The 18,673-nt window shown below is 30.2% G+C and overlaps 1 protein-coding gene across 34 annotated transcripts in view; it reads right to left on the minus strand.

Annotated features, from left to right (window-relative positions):
* LOC139512332 (spectrin alpha chain-like) overlaps positions 1-18,673 on the minus strand; it is a 55,886-nt gene that overhangs the window by 22,642 nt on the left and 14,571 nt on the right. For 7 of the 34 annotated variants that reach the window (XM_071299893.1, XM_071299891.1, XM_071299892.1 and 4 more), the window contains exons 13-32: positions 18,523-18,633; positions 18,043-18,120; positions 17,439-17,594; positions 16,956-17,098; positions 16,340-16,514; positions 13,028-13,096; positions 12,429-12,672; positions 11,755-11,945; positions 11,192-11,341; positions 10,601-10,693; positions 8,709-8,843; positions 8,241-8,386; positions 7,659-7,857; positions 7,132-7,239; positions 6,738-6,829; positions 6,330-6,474; positions 5,811-5,927; positions 5,458-5,522; positions 4,965-5,064; positions 611-759 (exon numbers count right to left, since the gene is read on the minus strand). In XM_071299893.1, coding sequence (XP_071155994.1) covers positions 611-759; positions 4,965-5,064; positions 5,458-5,522; positions 5,811-5,927; positions 6,330-6,474; positions 6,738-6,829; positions 7,132-7,239; positions 7,659-7,857; positions 8,241-8,386; positions 8,709-8,843; positions 10,601-10,693; positions 11,192-11,341; positions 11,755-11,945; positions 12,429-12,672; positions 13,028-13,096; positions 16,340-16,514; positions 16,956-17,098; positions 17,439-17,594; positions 18,043-18,120; positions 18,523-18,633 — 2,666 coding nt within the window. Of the gene's footprint in view, positions 1-610; positions 760-3,279; positions 3,403-4,964; positions 5,065-5,457; positions 5,523-5,810; positions 5,928-6,329; positions 6,475-6,737; positions 6,830-7,131; positions 7,240-7,658; positions 7,858-8,240; positions 8,387-8,708; positions 8,844-10,048; positions 10,067-10,600; positions 10,694-11,191; positions 11,342-11,754; positions 11,946-12,428; positions 12,673-13,027; positions 13,097-15,008; positions 15,027-16,339; positions 16,515-16,955; positions 17,099-17,438; positions 17,595-18,042; positions 18,121-18,522; positions 18,634-18,673 lie in introns of all 34 variants that reach the window. The other 27 variants (XM_071299874.1, XM_071299876.1, XM_071299860.1 and 24 more) reach the window with 9 other exon arrangements.

Raw genomic sequence — 18,673 nt, forward strand, 5'->3', positions numbered from 1 at the left:
TTTTTCTTTGTTCAGTGGACCGTGAAATTGGGGTAAACCCTCTAATTTGGCATTAAAATTAAAAAGATCATATCATAGGGAACATGTATACTAAGTTTGAAGTCGATTGGACTTCAACTTCATCAAAAACTACCTTGACCAAAAACTTTAACCTGAAGCGGGACAGACGGACGGACGGACGGACGAACGAACGGACGAACAGACCAGAAAACATAATGCCCCTCTACTATCGTAGGTGGGGCATAAAAATAGATCAAAGACTCAATGTCCAAGTTGCTAAGAATGATTCTTAAACAATGGAGAATGCTTTATAATGAACGTTTAATTATTTTTTTGGAAAAAAATTAATCAGTTCTTGAATCTGGAAAAATTAGAAAATGTTAGCAGGTGTACAACTTCAACATACTTGCCCTTTCTTGTGAAGTTTTAAGGATCTGGGTTGAAACAGTAAAGGTTGATTACACAAATAAGGAACCCACTTTTCCCAGCCTGCCCATCACCCAGCCCTACTTCCTGACATCACAATACTATAATGGCAATACTTTTTCATGAATCACAATGTATTGCAACATAACTAATTACAGTAGACTTTCCTTCAGATTCGACTTACTTTTCCAGTTCTTCTCTGGCATTAGCCAGCTCATCAAGTTTGGTTTTAACATCATCACTAGCATAATGCTCATTGTGAAGCAGTTGTTGTCCAAATACTTCAAAGGCTTGGAAAGTGCCAGATCTAGCATCAATCTCTGTACGATGTTCCTATAGGTTGAAAATCAAAACAGTTAATACCAACATACATAACAGATACGGTCCAAGTAGCTTAAGGTTTTGTGACCAATGTATTACACGATTGCTACAGACAAAGATCAACATTATTTATAGGCAAAATGAGGAATGGGCATTTCATATATATAATTTTTTTGATTTTAATTCTTATAAACTGAATAAGGACATCTGGAGAAAATCGGTAAGTTGGTTTCTGAACTGTAAGCACTATTCTATGATAAATACTAATTCAGGACAAATATTGATTTAGGTAGAAATAAGGTCAAAGAATCTAGCACAGTTTAAAGAATTTTTTTTTTCAGAGACATCAAAACATTTAAAATTTGTGGAAAGTGACAATTCAAACTAAACTAGATTGTGTATATCTGATAAACTACAAATCACAAAATGTATAAATAGATTTAAGGAAGACACTGCTGCATGCTGGTAGGTTCTGGAAGTCCTAAAGAAAGGAAAAATCATTGGTTAGATCACTATCTAGCTATGTGTTAACTTGTAATTACCAAGAAAAGTCAGAATTCTAAAATAATTTAAACTTTCGACTTTAAAAAATTGTTAAATCAAAAAGAAATCGTTCAGGAATTTCTATAAATAAACATATGGTTCCTTTCATTTGTAAATGCAATAACAAGCAGTTCTCATCAGAGTCTGCTATGTATGAAAGAATTTGTAATAACTAAATTGCAATCAGTTCTATTGTAAAATACCTAGTATTTGGCTTCGGTAAATTGCTGTACCTTTTGCATGTTGTGGAGAGTTGTCTCATTGGCAATCATACCACATCTTTTTTAATATATATATGTTATGAAATATTCATAATATGTCTGCACTTTCATCCCATACAATATAACTAAAACCTGAAGCCTCCATTTCTTTTCATCTTTTACTATCAAACTATAAAAGAATTCTGAAGTTTCTTGGACTTATTTACAAACATCCCAAGATGCACAATAATGCTTTTGTCTATAGAAACCTAGCTGGTTAACTTGAAAACGTACACAAAATTTACTTGTTATTCAACAATCATATCACTCTATAGGGTATAAATCCTATATATATACATGCCTCTTTGCTGTTGTTTGGTTCATTTTACTTGAAATGAAGAACCAGAGTTCTTTGCTTAATACACCATTTTGTTAAATAAGCCTTTTTTTATTTCAGTAATTTTACTACTGATTCATGCACTCCAAACAATTCATGCAATGGATAGAAGGTTTCTAATACTATTAACTATTGAGTGGTAAGAAAATTGTGCATGTTGGGTCGTTTGCATTAAAACCTTAGAATACCCATACATTTTAAGGTCTCCTCTGCTATTACAGTAACTTGTCTCTCGTAAAATGAATAACTTACACTCTCTCATGAGCACATTCTGGGTCAATTGTATTAGAAAATTTTTAAAGGGTTCCACAGAACCCTGTGTCTTGCATGCAACTGCTGCTGTGGGCATAAACGTGTAATGTTGACTTATCAGAAGTTTTGTAAAAATGCATGAAGGTTTGAAAAAGTTATTCGTAGTCTTAAAAAATATTTAAAACTACAAACATTATCTAAATGTTATTCTTAAATAAATCTCTTATTATTATTTTACTATTTCTATGGAACACGATATTCCATTCTTATTTATAGGAAAATCAAAACTTAGATAAAGTATAGATAAGTCTAAGTAAACATATTAGCAATGAATAGAATTGAAAGTGAAAAATTTAATCAAGAAATTTCTGCAGGAGCAACCAAAACAGAGAAAGAATGAATTTTGATTGGTATTATCAGTGTGCAATATAATTAGTGAAGTACTAAGGGAAATTTATTATTATTTAACTTGTTCTGACACATATACTGGTATATCATCATTTCCATTTTAGATCTGTGTCTATATAACATTATCATACAATACATGTCGGAGTGACATTACAATACATTAAACAAACTGAAAGGCTATTTCTTGGGATCAGAATTGACCACAATTAATACGATGAAATCAACAATTGTTTAAAAGTTCATTTTCTTCAATGCTATATAACATGTATTTGTAATAAGCCACAGTTCCCTATTTGAATGATTCCAGCCAATCAAAATTATGGCATTGGTCAGCAATTGTACCTGGTTACTTTCTTTTGCACAAATTCCATAATGTATGATACAGATACTAGTTCGTCCAGCTACACTTATCCTTAATTTTAAAAAAATTGTTGCCAAAATATGCCAATTTTTAGCCCCTCTATTTAATTATTTTTTAAACTTTTGCTAATTGTGAAATTATTCTATTTTGTGTTCCCTCTTTGCCTATACCTGCATTTTACACCCCAATTACACTGCATTTGGTTAAAACAATGATCAATCCCAAGAAAACACCTTTCAAAGAGAGGGGTTAACATTCAAAATCTGGTACAGAATGACACAAACACACAGGATCTAAATTCTGTATCTGAAACAAACAAACATGTCAATCATAATGCAGACACGCCTCCAAGATGCATGACACATAGTCACCTCATCTAGATCATCCTCTCCAGGGAGATTGGTGATCCCGTAATGGCTAACAATCTCAGAGCTAAACATCTGCAATACGACAGGGTATGTTGTAGGTTGTTCATTTGTTATTGCTGGCACTGCCTGGAAATGTTAGAGGAAGCCTTGCCGTACTTCAGTAATAGAGGACATTACACTTTGACCTTGTACAAAGCATGATGTACAACTTACACAAAAGTAAAAGATTACGATCACCTGCTTGCACAATTTTAAGTGAAAAGCATCATCATACTTTTTTCTCATATCTTAAGCTTTTGATTTCAAATATTTCTACGATCATATTGGTAAAATTGTTAAATTGACTTTCTCACTCTTATTTAAGGTAGTTGGGGTGTCTAAATGTTTGACAATAGATCTTTCTTTACCTTGTTTTTTTTGTTAAAATATTTTGAAACTAATGAAATCAGTTTAATTGGTAATATAGGGAAAATTTAATTTTTCCTTATTGAGAAAACGTTAATAAAATTGGTTTAAATTTAAAGATATTACGAAATATTAAATAAAAATGGGACCACTGTCCTAATTTTCTTAAAAACTCAAGAAAACACAAATTGTCCTTTTAAATTCAATATACTTGACTGCCCTTGATTTTAAAAGGATTTGGTCTTCAAATAATTTACATACACTTAATTATTTAGATACTTGTTAAAATAGATTCAAACAGAATAAGCATTTTTGTAACATGTGACACCCGATCTACCTTAAATATTCATATTTTCAACAATTTTTAATAGGACATTGTACAAAATCTAAATACAGACTGTAAACAGTTCAAATCAAAATTATTTTTAGTGAAATAGCATGTTTAAACTTTTAAATCGAGGATTTTACTTCTTTTTTTTTTTAACATATCTGACAACAATAAAACAAGCACCAATATGTGGTGTCTTTTATTATTTTGCTATTGATGGGATTTTATTTAAGAGCTGGCTGCATGATTTATAGTAAGACCTGGTGTCTAGTTTCCTTACAAATATTTAAAATTAAATACAAAATATTGATTTAAGGCTTATTACCAGACCAAAAACAGATATACTATAGTTAAATCCATAGAGAATTGTTTCAACAGAAAAACAGCAATTCATACTGTCAAATGAATAAAACAGATAATAGAAATAACATGAGCTTGACATGTACCTTTGTTTTTAAGCACTGGACAAAGACAATGCACATAGAAGTTTAACAATACATTACAATATCAATTAGAAGGGGGAAACAAGGCTTCCTAACATTAACAGGCTTTAAAATTATAATTTTATTAAAAAAATAAAACATATCTCATCTTAAAAGCGTTAACAGAATTTCAAAAACCAAAAATGAAAATGATAAAAAGCAAGCGATAAGCAAAATAAATCTATAAAACAAATTTAACTGAAGATAATGAATTATCTACCAAGAACTATTTGACTTAGCATCTTATAAAAAAAAGCCAATACCAATCAAGTGCAAATGAATAAAAAATAAAGGGTAATACAACTGCTTAATAATGAAATTTCATTTTTTGAATATTAATCAAAAGAAGCCTCTTATACAGGAGAGGAAATAATAAACTTAAAATACTTCCAACTTTTAACTGCTACATTTTTTAGTACTAAAAGCCAAAACAATAAAAGCTTTGACTTCACACACATACACACAAACCCTACCTGGTGTCTTTCTAACAGAGCTTCAGCTCCTGTGACATCCTTGGCTAACTCATCTGATGATACCAGTGTCATCATGCTGTTGATCCAGGAAGTTAAATCTCTGAAAAAAAGTTCAAGAAACTGTTATACATCATTTGTTTTCTTCAACAATACAAAGAACCAGCAGTTATATATCGATTTAAGCACATTTCTTTCACTAGTCTTCAACATAATTAACATAACTTCATGACTCGATTCCTAATGTTAATGGATGTACAGGGAGATGTTTCATTAACACAGCAACATATTCATTTCCCTGACTTTTTTTGGTTGAAAGTTGATATCCATAAAACATTTTCTTAATGGAATTCATTTTGTACTGCTGTACTTATTATAATCCATCCAATGGGCTTATATCATTAGCAAGAGAAAACTAAAAAAGGTTTACAAAGAGTAACAATCAGAACACATCCTAAATCATTCATTTGTAATTTAAACTACATATTAAAATTACCTGTAATCGCTAAGGAATCTTTGAAGATCATAGCTGTCCAGAAGCTTAGCTTTACGTTGATCAGCCTTAATAAAAAAGATTAGAAAGATTCATCAACACAATAAATAAAGCTAGAACCAAATAATGATTGTTTGATTGCTGTTAGCTTAATGTTCAGTGGCAAATATTTCATTCATACAATATCTACGTTTCACTGAATGGACAAAATTTTTCAGTTTCAGTTTTTTATTTTGTGATACCAGTAATTTTTTTTTAATCAAGATGTTTTCCACAGTTAAGTGTTTAGTTTGCCTTTTTAAATGATTTTTTGGAATATTAAAAAGCATGGGTTTATTAAAAAGACTGTTACTTACTCTTGCAGTCAATGTATTCCACTGTTCATTAATCTGTCGCTGATGTTCATATATCTGTTCAGCCTGTTCTGGATGGGTCTGCATCAAACGTTTAGCAGATTCATCTAAATCTCTCACCTACAAAATCATGATATCGTAAATATATCAAATCTTTATTATTTCACATTTAGAATCATCCACATTTGGAAGAAATCTTATACAAATAATTTGAATCAACACAAAGCAAGAAGTACCTCACAATAGTGCTAAGTAAATAAAACTTTGTATAGAACAGCAAGTTAATAATTGTCTTTTTTTTATGCACCAACATTAATATGTCTCTCTTTTTCTTTCAAACAATGTACTCTTTGAATCATTACATACACTTTAAAAATTATATTCATTTTAATTTGTTACATATTTTACATCAAACTGCACTATGTAATCCTAATTCATTTTTATTGAAACAACATGTGCCCATTGGATAGATAAAAAAATCAATAACATTGACCCCAGAATGTCATCTTTTCCTGTACAAACCTTTTCACCAAGTGCAGATAAATCTCTCTCTAAAGCATCATGTTTACGTTGAAGAGCTTGAACACTGGCCAAATCATGTCCAAAATTGTCATTATTTAGAGCAAAATCTTTTTCATCAATCCAATCTTTGGTCTCATCAACATCTCTGTAAATAATGATAACATAATTATATAGATTTTGAAGAAAAAATGAATCTTTTAGACATAATTTTGGTCTTTAAAGTATTTCTTGTAATAAACGTGTATTGAACAAATCAAAGCTTCAAGCATGATAATTTTCTGACAGTCCTTCCCGTTGATTTAAGCTGGATAGCACACAACATCTCATGAATATTTTTGATCTATTGATCTATAATGTGCTAAGGGCCATAAGATGGCATTAAGAGGGAAAAAAACCAACCATCCTTACCTATGGAATCTTTGGACTTCTTGTGCACTACCAAGAGACTGGGCTCTTTCAGCTGTTACGGTCTGTAAATTGGCCCATCTGGTGTTCAGAACCTAGTAATGATAATCATTATACATGTTAAATTCTTTCTACAGCTCTTTTAATCCACTGATTTACTATCATGCATTGTTTCATCCCTACCATTAAATTGCATTTTTTAAATTTAATCATAGAATGGAATTGCTCATACAACTGTCATTTTCTATTACTAAAAATAACCCTATTTTCTTTTTTTTTCATAACATTATATTTACTTGGTTCATTTCAGATGTGCAAAGACAATTTCAATGATTCAATTTTAGGGCAAGCTAATTCTGGGTTTTAATAACAATTCTTTTTGCATCATTTAACTTACAGCAATTTGATCTCTGATTTTCTCAGCTGCTTCAGTTCTTCCTAGTATAGTCAGTTTATCAGCAATGGTATTCAACTCCTGTAGCCTAGCTTCATTAGATTTCAAATCCTGAAATAGAATAACACAAAATTTAAATGCAAACAATAAGGAGCAGGTATAACTATATCACAAGTGCATCACCAACAGAAGAGACAACAAGTATTACATGATTTATATTATTTACTCATAATGTTAAAACTTGTGAGAAACATACTTTCACATTATTCTTTGATAGGAAATTTTACGGAAATGGTTAAATTTGGGAAAAATTAGATAAGATTTCCCTCTAATAAACTCTGGGAATCCACCCATCTTCACAAAATTTCAAGCAAGGTTGATCTTTTTTCTTTCAAAATACTAGAAAGTAAAATAGATTTTCTGTTTTAGTAATACCGTTTAATCACTTCATTAAAATGTCTGAAAAACATCACAGTCCAAGAAAGTATTTTGTGCATCATCACTTATATTACAGTAAATGAATTGTATACCTTCCTGAAATCATCAAATTTCTTTTGATATTCTTCTACTTGTTCCAGATCTTCCCCAACATCTTCACCAATCATAATGCCTTCTTTTTCTGTAATCCAGTTGGCTAACTCGGCAGCTTCACGGACCAGCTGATAGGCCTTGCATGACTCTTGAAGTTTCTCACGTCTCTGGTTTCCAAGGTCAAGCAAATTAGCATATCTGTAATGAAAGAGTTGTCATATAAACATTATAAAGCAAACAATTCCTGTTTGAGCAACAAACAAAAAAATGATTTTCATCTTGATAAAAAAGGTAGAATTTTAAAACATCTTTTCTTATAGATGATTTCAGAGTGGCTTCCACATGTTTACTGGTGTTTGTAATGTTAAACAGATTTTTTTTTAATGAGCCAAAGATTATAAATATTTTTACTTATGATCTCCCAGAAAAATTTCTTCCTTGATCCAAGTTCTGACCTACATATTTACAACATGAAACTGCATAAGCAAAACAATAATAAAGTTGAAGCCATAGCTGTAAACATCAACCACTTGCCGTTAATAATTTCTATAATTAATAATTATTCTACAAAATGTTCTTACTGTGTTTCTATCTGGTTCTGTCTGACAGAGATAGTGAACTCATCCATCAAATTGTTACGACTTGCTGACAGACTGGGATCCAGTTTTTTACAGTAGGCTGCAGGAACAAATCCTTGTCTATCGTTAACTTCCACTTTCCACCAGTCCTTTAAAGTAAAATATATATTCATCATTAATGCTGTGATCATAACTGATAAAATGGCTTCAAAAACATGACTAAAGTGAAGACCAATTTTAAATTTACAAAGGCATAAAGTATTGACACAATTCACTTGCCAAACACTTCATTTTCAATGAAAACAAAAAGATAATTACAACAAAGATTTTTGATAAAACAATGACAATCTTAAAGGAAAATATTCCTGTTGAATACTCCTTAGTTTTCCTTTGACCTTGACATAGTTTTTCTTTTAAAAATAGCCTATTTCATGGAATGGTGAACAAAACAATAATTAAATTATACTGTACCTTATTAGCACTGTTTAGAAGAGTCAAAACATCTCCTTTCTTCATCGATACTTCTCGTGGTGAGGTTTCTTTGTAATCATAAATGGCCATTACTTTTTCTGTGGCAAGGTCATCTATAACTGGAGCCTCTTGTTGCTAAAACATTAGATTGAATTCAGTATTATTTAAGAAATTTTGGCAAATTATGTGTTTGGACTTCCTTCAGACCTGGGTTAAACTGATTTAAATAAGAAAATTATTCTAAAATGGTGTTATTAAAACATTAAGTTTCATGTTAAAAATCATTCATTGTGACCAGCAGACAAAAGTTTGCCTTTCTATTAGTGCAACTCTTTCATGCATACAAAAATAATCACAAATATTGCAATTGTTGTAATACAAAAATCTGTCTAGCCATTTTATAAGCTTTTATACATTAAAAATATCATTAGTGTTAACGAAAAAATGCTTAAGCTCATAACTTATCTGGGTGTTTTTTCTTCTTGATGTGGATGCAAAACAAGGAGGATTTCTTAATATAAGTTATCCTCTTGAAGTAGTTTTTACATTTTTTTATTTTTTTTTCATAAATTATTTATGGATATTGACCAAAAAATATCTGTGAAATATACAATGAAAGAATTTGTGTCTGCATCTGTGTAGCTTTTAGACTTCATACTATGACTGGAGATGAAATTTTCAATTACTTTTACTGTAAATGATATCATGTTAGTAAGGCCACATCAAAATATTTTGTTGCTTTTCTTTAAATCTATTCACACTAAATGGTGAGCAATATCATCTTTCATCTGAATTTCAAACAATTGGTGAGGATCCAGTAATATGCTGTCAGAATAAAGGTCTTGCATTACGCAATGTATTCATATCCTCATTTTGAGAAAGAAATTGATATAAAAAAACCTTAGTAAATAAACAATAGCATAGATAATTTGCCATTTTGATGAGAAAATTAAAAAGTTGTTATAGAAAGATTATAAAAGAGATATTTTTCTTGAAGCTTCAACCACAAAAATTGTATTCAAAACAAACTTTGCCAGTGAAAAAAAATTAATGGGAGACTTAGAGAGTATCATTGAAGACAATAAAAGAAGTATCTAAGTATCATAGAATAAAAAGCATGATTAGTCCACACATATATAGATCGAGTAAAGAAAGTTAATGACACTGATAACAAGAAAAGACAACAAGATTTAAAAAATCTTTCAAACTGAGAAAATGTATACTGGCTCAGACTTAAGTATATTAGATGTATATTAATTAGTAGTATGATCAGTATATTTAATAGGATAGGATCACTCGCAAAACTCATATTTAATATGCAGTGATCATTCTCATCTTACCCCATCTAGTTCTTTACTCTACAATTCACATCAACACATAACAACTACTTTCTTTTTCTATTACCTGGCAGTGCATGCATGGTATTACTAAACTAGTCTATAAAATGTAATGACTCAGGACTGTTTTAATCAAATTTACACAAAATATTCTGAATGTAAGCTTCAGAAAGCACTTTGAAAATTGAACACCCCTCGAAAAAGTGATTTAATGATGGCTCTTTGATTTAAAAATTTGACTAGAAGTGCAAAACATTACTATTTTATTTTGCAAAAATTCAATAACCAACCCAAACATTGTTTTATGTGATTACTCTTTTCAACAGTCCCAAGTAAATACAAGGATATCTTTTTCTATGTAGGTGGTATAAAAAGCATTACAGTAAATGCACATTATTTTAATATAAGTTAACATTATTGACATGCATTTTTGAAAATTATTGACTGATTAATTATTAAATTAGCATATCAATAAGTACACCATATCTTTGTAATCAAATCAAACTATAACCACTGATATTTGAGTCTACAAACCTAGTTGACAATTTATCTTACCTTGCAAGCTTGAGCCTGATCATGAAGTCCTTCAACAACTGATCCATAAGCATCTAAATCGGAGAAGAATGCCTCATGTTTCTTAAGCAAAGCCTGAAAAGATATTTAAAGAACTGTTACAAAGACCTAAGTCTAACTTTGTGACATAGTAGTCAATAGTTAGTTTTAAATTGTCCTGTAGAGATATAGGTGCATTGATTAGAGGGTTAATGTTGACACTTTCTTCAAATAAAAAGAGACACAGATAATGCCCCTGCTTGCATTTATTGTTACAAAGAGACATAGCTCAAGAACGGAAAGTTATGCCCCCCAAATTTTGATTTGATCTGTGTGGATTTTTCATAATATTTGGTTGAGGCCAACTAAAGTTAGAGAACACATTTATATTTTCAATTTTGATCATTATGGTAGGATTTCTTGTAGCTACTGTTTTACAAAAAGGTAGCATCAATTTTTATTAACATTATTTCGTATTCAATGTTCCTCAAGAAGCTATTGTTCTATGTGGAGTTCATTTAATGTTCAATCAAGCAAATTTTTTTCAATAATGTCATGGGATCCAGCTCTATCAATTTCTGTAATACAACATACCTCTGCAGAATCCTCATCTTTACCATAGTCGGTATTTGCAGCAATCGGTTCTTTTTCTTTCATCCAAGATTCAGCCTCATTCGCATCAGCAAAGTATTGTTGTGCCTGTAGAGAATCCTCTAAATCTTGTTTCCTCTGGGATGCCTTTTCCTGCAAAGTCAAGTTTTATATATTAAAGCAGTATTAAATAGTTTATTGCTGAGACTGTTAGACTAAAAGTTAATTGAACTCATTAAAAACAATGGTTGATACTTTTTTTGTTTTTTTGTCACAAAGTCAGGATAAAGATTATAAGAATAGAAACAAGAATGTGTCCATAGTACACTGATGCTCCAATTGCACTATCATTTTCTATGTTCAGTGGACCGTGAAATTGGGGTAAACTCTAATTTGGTGTTAAAATAATAATATCATATCATAAGGAACATGTGTATTAAGTTTTAAGTTGATAGGACTTCAACTTCATCAAAAACTACCTTGACCAAAAACTTTAACCTGAACTTATATGAAGTGGAACCCCAAAAGAAGAAAATGGTCAATGTTTAGTGCTATAAATAACTTACTTTCAATGCGTGCCATCTGGCATGTAAATCTTCTATCTTGGAATTGATATCAGCTGAGGCAAAGTGATCATCCTTTATCATGGTTTCTCCTTCTTTACATACATTATTTATACGTGGCTCATGACCTGCTAATTCAGCTTGTAAGGCTTGGTGTTTCTTTATCAAGTTCTGTACTCCAATCAAGTCTCGTCCTTAAAAAAGATAATAAAAATATCTTAAACATAATGAATCATTACCACAATTATTCTAAAACATCATCTTTCCAGTTATTTCCAATAAGAATGAATGTGTCATGCTTATCATACTCCCTCTCATAATTCATATTATCAGAAAACGGGAATTAATTTTCTGATAGATTGGGAAAATCAGTGTTGAGCTGCTGGTCAAATATGAAGCCTTTCTGTGCAGTAATATTGGAGAAATATGTGATTAAAATGTTTTGAAGTACATTCATATTGAAAAGTTAGAAATATGAGTATAGTTACATATTATCCCTCTCAAGCTGCTGACCACTTATTCAGTCATTCTGTTCAGCACTTTCTAAGAAGTATGCAGAAAATGTTTGCTGGCCTAACACCAGACAAGGAAACCCAATATAGACATCACTTCTAGAATATTGAGGTTACAAATTTGAGACTTTTTTCATTACATGCCTACATTATTAAACTATATACCTCTATTTGTTGATGAAGCAATGGGTTCTTTCTCTCTAATCCAATCTTCTTCATCTTCAACATCTCTCAAGAACTGTTGCAATTTCAAGGCCTCTTCTAATCGGTTCTTCCTGTCTGACATAGGAGCCATTAGGCCATCATATCTTTGGACAACATCCTCTTGTTTTTTTCTGATATTGTCAGCATCAAAATGTCCAGATTCTACAAACTGGTTAGCTTGAATTACTATCCCGTCAACACGATCCTAAAAAAAACAATACAGACAAATGTTTGTTAATAACTATCCCGCCAACACGATCCTAGAAACCAATACAGACAATTGTATGTTAATAACTGAATTTATGATGCAATATTGGATTAACAATATTAACCACTACATTAAAACAATGTTCTATAAATCCATCACTGTATGAAAACTGAAAATGCTTATTATTTCTTTGAATAAATGAAGTAATTTATCTTTTACTAGTTCTTTCTTGAAATCAAAATTTCTTGTTTGCTTTAGGACCTGTATTAAAAATTCAAAAGCACATGAGGAATATAATGTCTATATGGTCTCTCAGATTTCTATTCTAAAAACTTGATTTATAATTTCTTACCTGGTGAGCTGCTACATCAGCTTCTAGTAAAGCATGCTTCTTCTGGAGATTCTGTACTCCTGTCAAATCCTGAAATAATAGAGATAAATGGTACTTGTTAAAAGATTCAAGTCATTAACAACATTACTACATGCATTTCATTGTCTAGAATTTAAACTTTAATAAAAAAATAATAATACTGCTTCTAGTTCATTATTTACAACCAACCAAGACAAAATCATTTGTTATGTTTTTTCGAGTTTGCTTGATAAAGACTTTTTTTTTATCTTACATGTGCTGCATTTCATAGGAAAAATATCTTGAAGGAACTAGTATCTGTGTAACATACTGTTGATGAAACACTTGTTTAATCAAGCTTTTAAACAAATTTCAAAGTTTTTCTTATGAAAATGATTAATGGTCACAACATTAATTTCAAACACAGTTTTTCACTGAAAATTGTAAATAGCAAAAGAGATTGGTAACACAAATAATATTACAAATGACAATAATGTTTCTACTAAAATCTGGTTAAATATATCTTTCTAAAAAGAATGAGCAAGAATAAAAAACTACTCTTCTTGAATAAAATATTATTCTCTAATAGCTTGGCTTAAAAAATATATTCTGATTTGTGAAACTGAAAAGCAGATTTTTTTTTATTTACCATCACAGCAAAGCATTTTTTATGTTCTCATAAAAGCATGTAAATTGAACAAATTTGAACAGAAAAAGATAATCGGACTACTCTGCTGAAGTCTCTAGCTAAATAAGGTATTCGAGTAAGAACTGAAGAGAAAGAAAGTGAGGTACAAAATGTGTAGATCTGGATTTAAGTGTTTCAATGTATTGTTTCATTATCATGGCAAATATACTTAAGAGTGTGTACATAGAACAATGAAATAATGTTTACTGGTTTGCCAAAAAATCAATTAAAATTGGGCTTACCATCTATAAATAAGATTAACAAAAGTTTTACCCCGTCATTCAAATCATGGGCTTGGTATATACAAAGTTTACTTAAATGTATATTCACATTAGACAATAGATAAAGTATGACTTCTATGCTTAAAGTACACACTCAAAGAGTTCCGCTGTAAAGGTAACTGAAACAGTGAAGATGGGTTCAAAGGTCATTCTAAGAACTGAGCTTGAGATGGTTTTTTTTCTCTAGTTGTTTTAGGGCCTTTTACAGCTTGCTATATGCTTTATGGGTTTTGCTCATGGTTGAAGTCGGAACAGTGACCAAGTTTCTTATTTCTATGTCATTTGATCTTCTGTGGAGAGTTGCCTTATTGGGAATCTTATGTAATTATTCAAACTTTATCAAAATTGTGACTGTGCTTACAAAATTGTGGTGGTCAAAACCTCTGATCACCACTTTTTCGAGAACTGTTATTGAATAAATATAGTGTAAAGCTAGTAGGAGCGACTGCAATCTTGGTAATAATTGAAGAATAACTTTTATTTGGATTTATTCAATTTCCACTATATGACATAATATCTGGTTTTACTCTAACTGGAAACAGGTAAAAGGATTCATTTTGTCCTATATCTTCGCAGGTTCTTATAAAAAGCAAAGAGAAAAGGAGAAAATCGGTCAAAGGGATATTTCACATTTCTCATGCATGAAAGTCTTGCAGGAGTTTTAGGCTATCATGAAGGTGGAAACTTGAGTGGTCATGTGCTGATGTGCATAGTATAATAAGAGTTATAAGACAGACATTGTTGAAAGATATCATCATATCAACTGGGGTATTACAGCTTTGGTAAAATCAGAAACTCCTTTGTTGAAGAGATACTTCATTTCATTCTACTAAAATGAGTTAAAATAAGCAAAAACAAAATGTAAAATAACACTGTTGTGTAAAAATGTTATTTCTGTGGGTGAGAATAAATAAATAATGGTGTCAATTCTAACTCTATACACACAATTAAATCTGAAAAAATATAATCACTCTAGCAAGCAAGATAATTATATGCAAATAAAAATAAAACTTACAAGTCTAGTCTTAATATGCTAATAATAAAGCAAAATACACAACATATTCAAAAGAAAATAATATTTCAGTAAAATCAGGTGTATATTGCAACATACATATATATACATGTATATGAAGTTACTGTGTGGCCACTCATCTGGTAAGCAATGTCAACAAGTGGACAGGTAATTCAAATAATTTAAAGGTCAATTCCAAAAACTAATATTCTAATTCCTACAGTAGATTGCTGTTATATCCAGTTTGTTTTTTCCAGATGAAGATTATTCTTCTTTTTTTTTTTTTTTTTTTTTTTTTTTTTAAAGTTTTAATACATTTATCAAATACCTATAGGACTATTTCATTTAAATGTAAGTGGGAGGGTAGGAAGGGAAGTTTAATTATTGAATGTGGGTCATAAACTATTTACAGTATGTGTCTATTACGAATATACAAAATGTAGAGATATTTGGAAAGTCAATTCCTACCCTCCCACATACATTTTAATGGAATAGCCCTTATTTATAATTTTAACAATTTGCGAGACGGTGTGTTTCTATCAGATGAGTGGTCTACTGCTGTTAAAACATTCAAAGTAAGTAAAATTGTATAACAATTATTTAAAGGTAACTTATGAGTGTTCCTAAATGTATCCAATTTCTTTTAATACCTTAACATAACATTTTTATCACTTCATGATTCTGAATGCTATGAAGGATTTTCTAAAAACTCAAAACCAAAAATAAACTTTTACATGTAAATTTTAAGATCTTTTTTATATATCAAAACAAGAAAATATATTTCTCATATTGATTGTCAGTTATATCTACTGTGAAGATATTTTACATGTGAGCTTTTACATGGAAGAATTGTTAAAAATGTTATTACACAAGAACTATATAACAGTAAATGAGGGAAAATGTTAAAGTTTATAAATCATATACTATATTCAACACATAGGGATATTTATATTAACTAACATATATGATATATGCATAAAATCAACCACAAGAAATCATAATGACTTATTATTTATTTATCTTGACCGAGTTCGTTCAAGTTTTTCCCACAATCAAATAAGAAACTTATATGAAACATATTTGAGATTAATTCAGTGTCTTTAGCAATAACAAGTGACTGACTTAAGGGCATGATAAAATCAAACATAAGCTTTTTACCATTACCATTTTTACCCATAAACCAAACAGGATATGCATTATTTCTGTAATTCTAAAGAGAAACAGACTGCCTCAATTATAACCCTATCACATCTTGTTGTAAGTTGGAAAGATTTCTTGAGAGTTGATTCAAAATTAACATTCTCTCTTCTCATGCATAGTGACTAGATACGCACCTTGCCATAGTCTTCTGACTTCAGTTGTCCTTCAATCTCATACAACCAAGATTCAACATCTTCAGTACTTCTGTTAAACTGTTGTTGTTGGCTTGCTTCCTTCAGTTTGTTACCTTTCAGTTCTGTTTGAGATAACAATGTTTTCCAAAGTGCAACAATCTCATCAACTTTGACACTGAAATGCAAAATATTTATCATAAATTAAAATAATTAATTTTACAAAATAAAAATGTGAAACCATGGAAACTGGGAATGCAGTATTTAATTCACATAACATATTTTCCTTGGACTAGTTTGTCACAGCATATTATAAGGTATTGGTCACGGTTGTGTGTTATACAACATTCTACAGTAAGAGCATCTTTCTGATGATACAATGTTCAGTTTAGTGGAAACTACATATTGTCCAGATTAATGCACCAAATGCTAGTCAATGAAATGAAATGATTTATATACCAATTAATGAACTCCTTAGGACAAACTACTTTAAACTTCAATCAGACACATGGTAACATCGTCTTACATTTCCTTAAATATTTATTGAATTTGTGATTTAATATTACCTACACCAGCTAAATGCTGGTGATATTCAATACAAGAAAAGTAGCACACTTACCGAATTTCTTCTGAAGCATAATGATTTTCACTAATAAGTTGGCCTCCTGTTTGTTCAATGGTTTCAATACGATTCTTGTTGGCCTCCAATTCAGCTTCAAAGTTCTGATGCTTCTGAACTTTTGTTTGTAAATTAGTTGGGTCCTAAAATAAAATCATGTTTCTTTATCAATTTCTTTTCTTTTTATAGTAATAAACCAATTTTCTATGTAATATATACTCCTTTTGGAATTTTTGAAACAAGAATTTCTTTTCTGGCAATAACAAATTTGATTAACAAATTATTTTTTATAATAAATGTTAACAAAAATTTCAAGCACAATTGAAATGAGAACTTGAAAAACATGAAAAATCACCACATTTTAAATGTCCGAGATTATTATGTACTTTTAGGTCAGTAATCTCAATTTCTTAAATTGCTATAGTCTTTAGAAAGCTAATTTCAAAAAATGTAAAATTTGTTATTTTACAAAAAGATACCTACCAAGTAATTTTCATCTGAGGCGGTTTTAAGTTTTTCATTAATCCATCCTTTTGTTTCATCACAATCTCTTTCAAAAGTCTGTAATTTATAAGACTCCTCTAGAAGTTGTCTCCGTTCAGTTGACAACTGGTACAGGTTATTTCTTCTTGTAAGTAACTAAAATAAAAACAGAAGTATTAGTCCCTGTTGAAAAGATAAATCAAAAGTCTCAGAACAGATAAACAGCCAGTGAAAAATTAATTATTTTAAGAAATTATTATAGCAATCTAAATTTGAAACATGGCTTGTTTACATATTTCATCTCAACCATTTATTAAGACTTACACAGTTTTGAAATTATAACAAATCTATAAAAGCCTCAATCTCTATGGTCTTAAGTATTCAAATTCACAAATAGATAGAGATGTAGGGCTTTATGTCAATGAGACCATTTGAACAACACGAAAACCAAAATACTTCAAGAAGTAATAATACAAAACATCTGGTCTAGAAAAATTGTGATTGAATTTAACAGAGACTTTCAAAGTGTATATAATTATTTAATGTATGCAATACTAGAAAAATTCCAGGAAACATTAAAAAAAAAAACAAGACTTAAAAGTACCTGATCTCTTCTGCTAGCTATGTCATCATGGGCATAATGTTCATTCTGTATCAGCTTGGTGGCAAAGTCATCTAATAACTGGAACATAAACAAATATTTACATAAAAATCTTCTTTTTACAGATTCATAACTTTAAAGAAATCACAATAATTTTTTTCTCACAAAATTTTAAGGCTTGAGTCTTATTATTTACCAGATGGTCACTATGAAATTTTAATGCAAGTATGAAAGTTATATGGATGATTGATTTTTGTTTTGTTTATATGCAGTGGCAAATATTTCATGCATATTCAGGAGAAACACAAAATTAAGACCACAATTTTTGATTACCTAAAAATATACATACAACAGCATCTAGTAAACATATTTTGTAGGTTGTTTACTTTTTATTCTTCTGTAGTGGTATCAACACTTCTGATATTTTCATATATCTATCCAAAACATAATCAAATTTCTTCTTTACCTATTGTCTATACAAACCTTAATCTTCTCTTCTTGTGCAGCCAATGACTTTTCAAAGTCTTCATGTTTCTTTATGAGTGCCTCAACATTGTCCAATGAATCTCCAAGATCTCTGTTAGCTAAGAAAGCCTGTTGTAAAATCAAATTGATAGTGAGATAATTTCAAATA

This window comes from Mytilus edulis, chromosome 2 (assembly GCF_963676685.1).
Source record: "Mytilus edulis chromosome 2, xbMytEdul2.2, whole genome shotgun sequence".
Taxonomy (NCBI): Eukaryota; Metazoa; Mollusca; class Bivalvia; order Mytilida; family Mytilidae; genus Mytilus; species Mytilus edulis.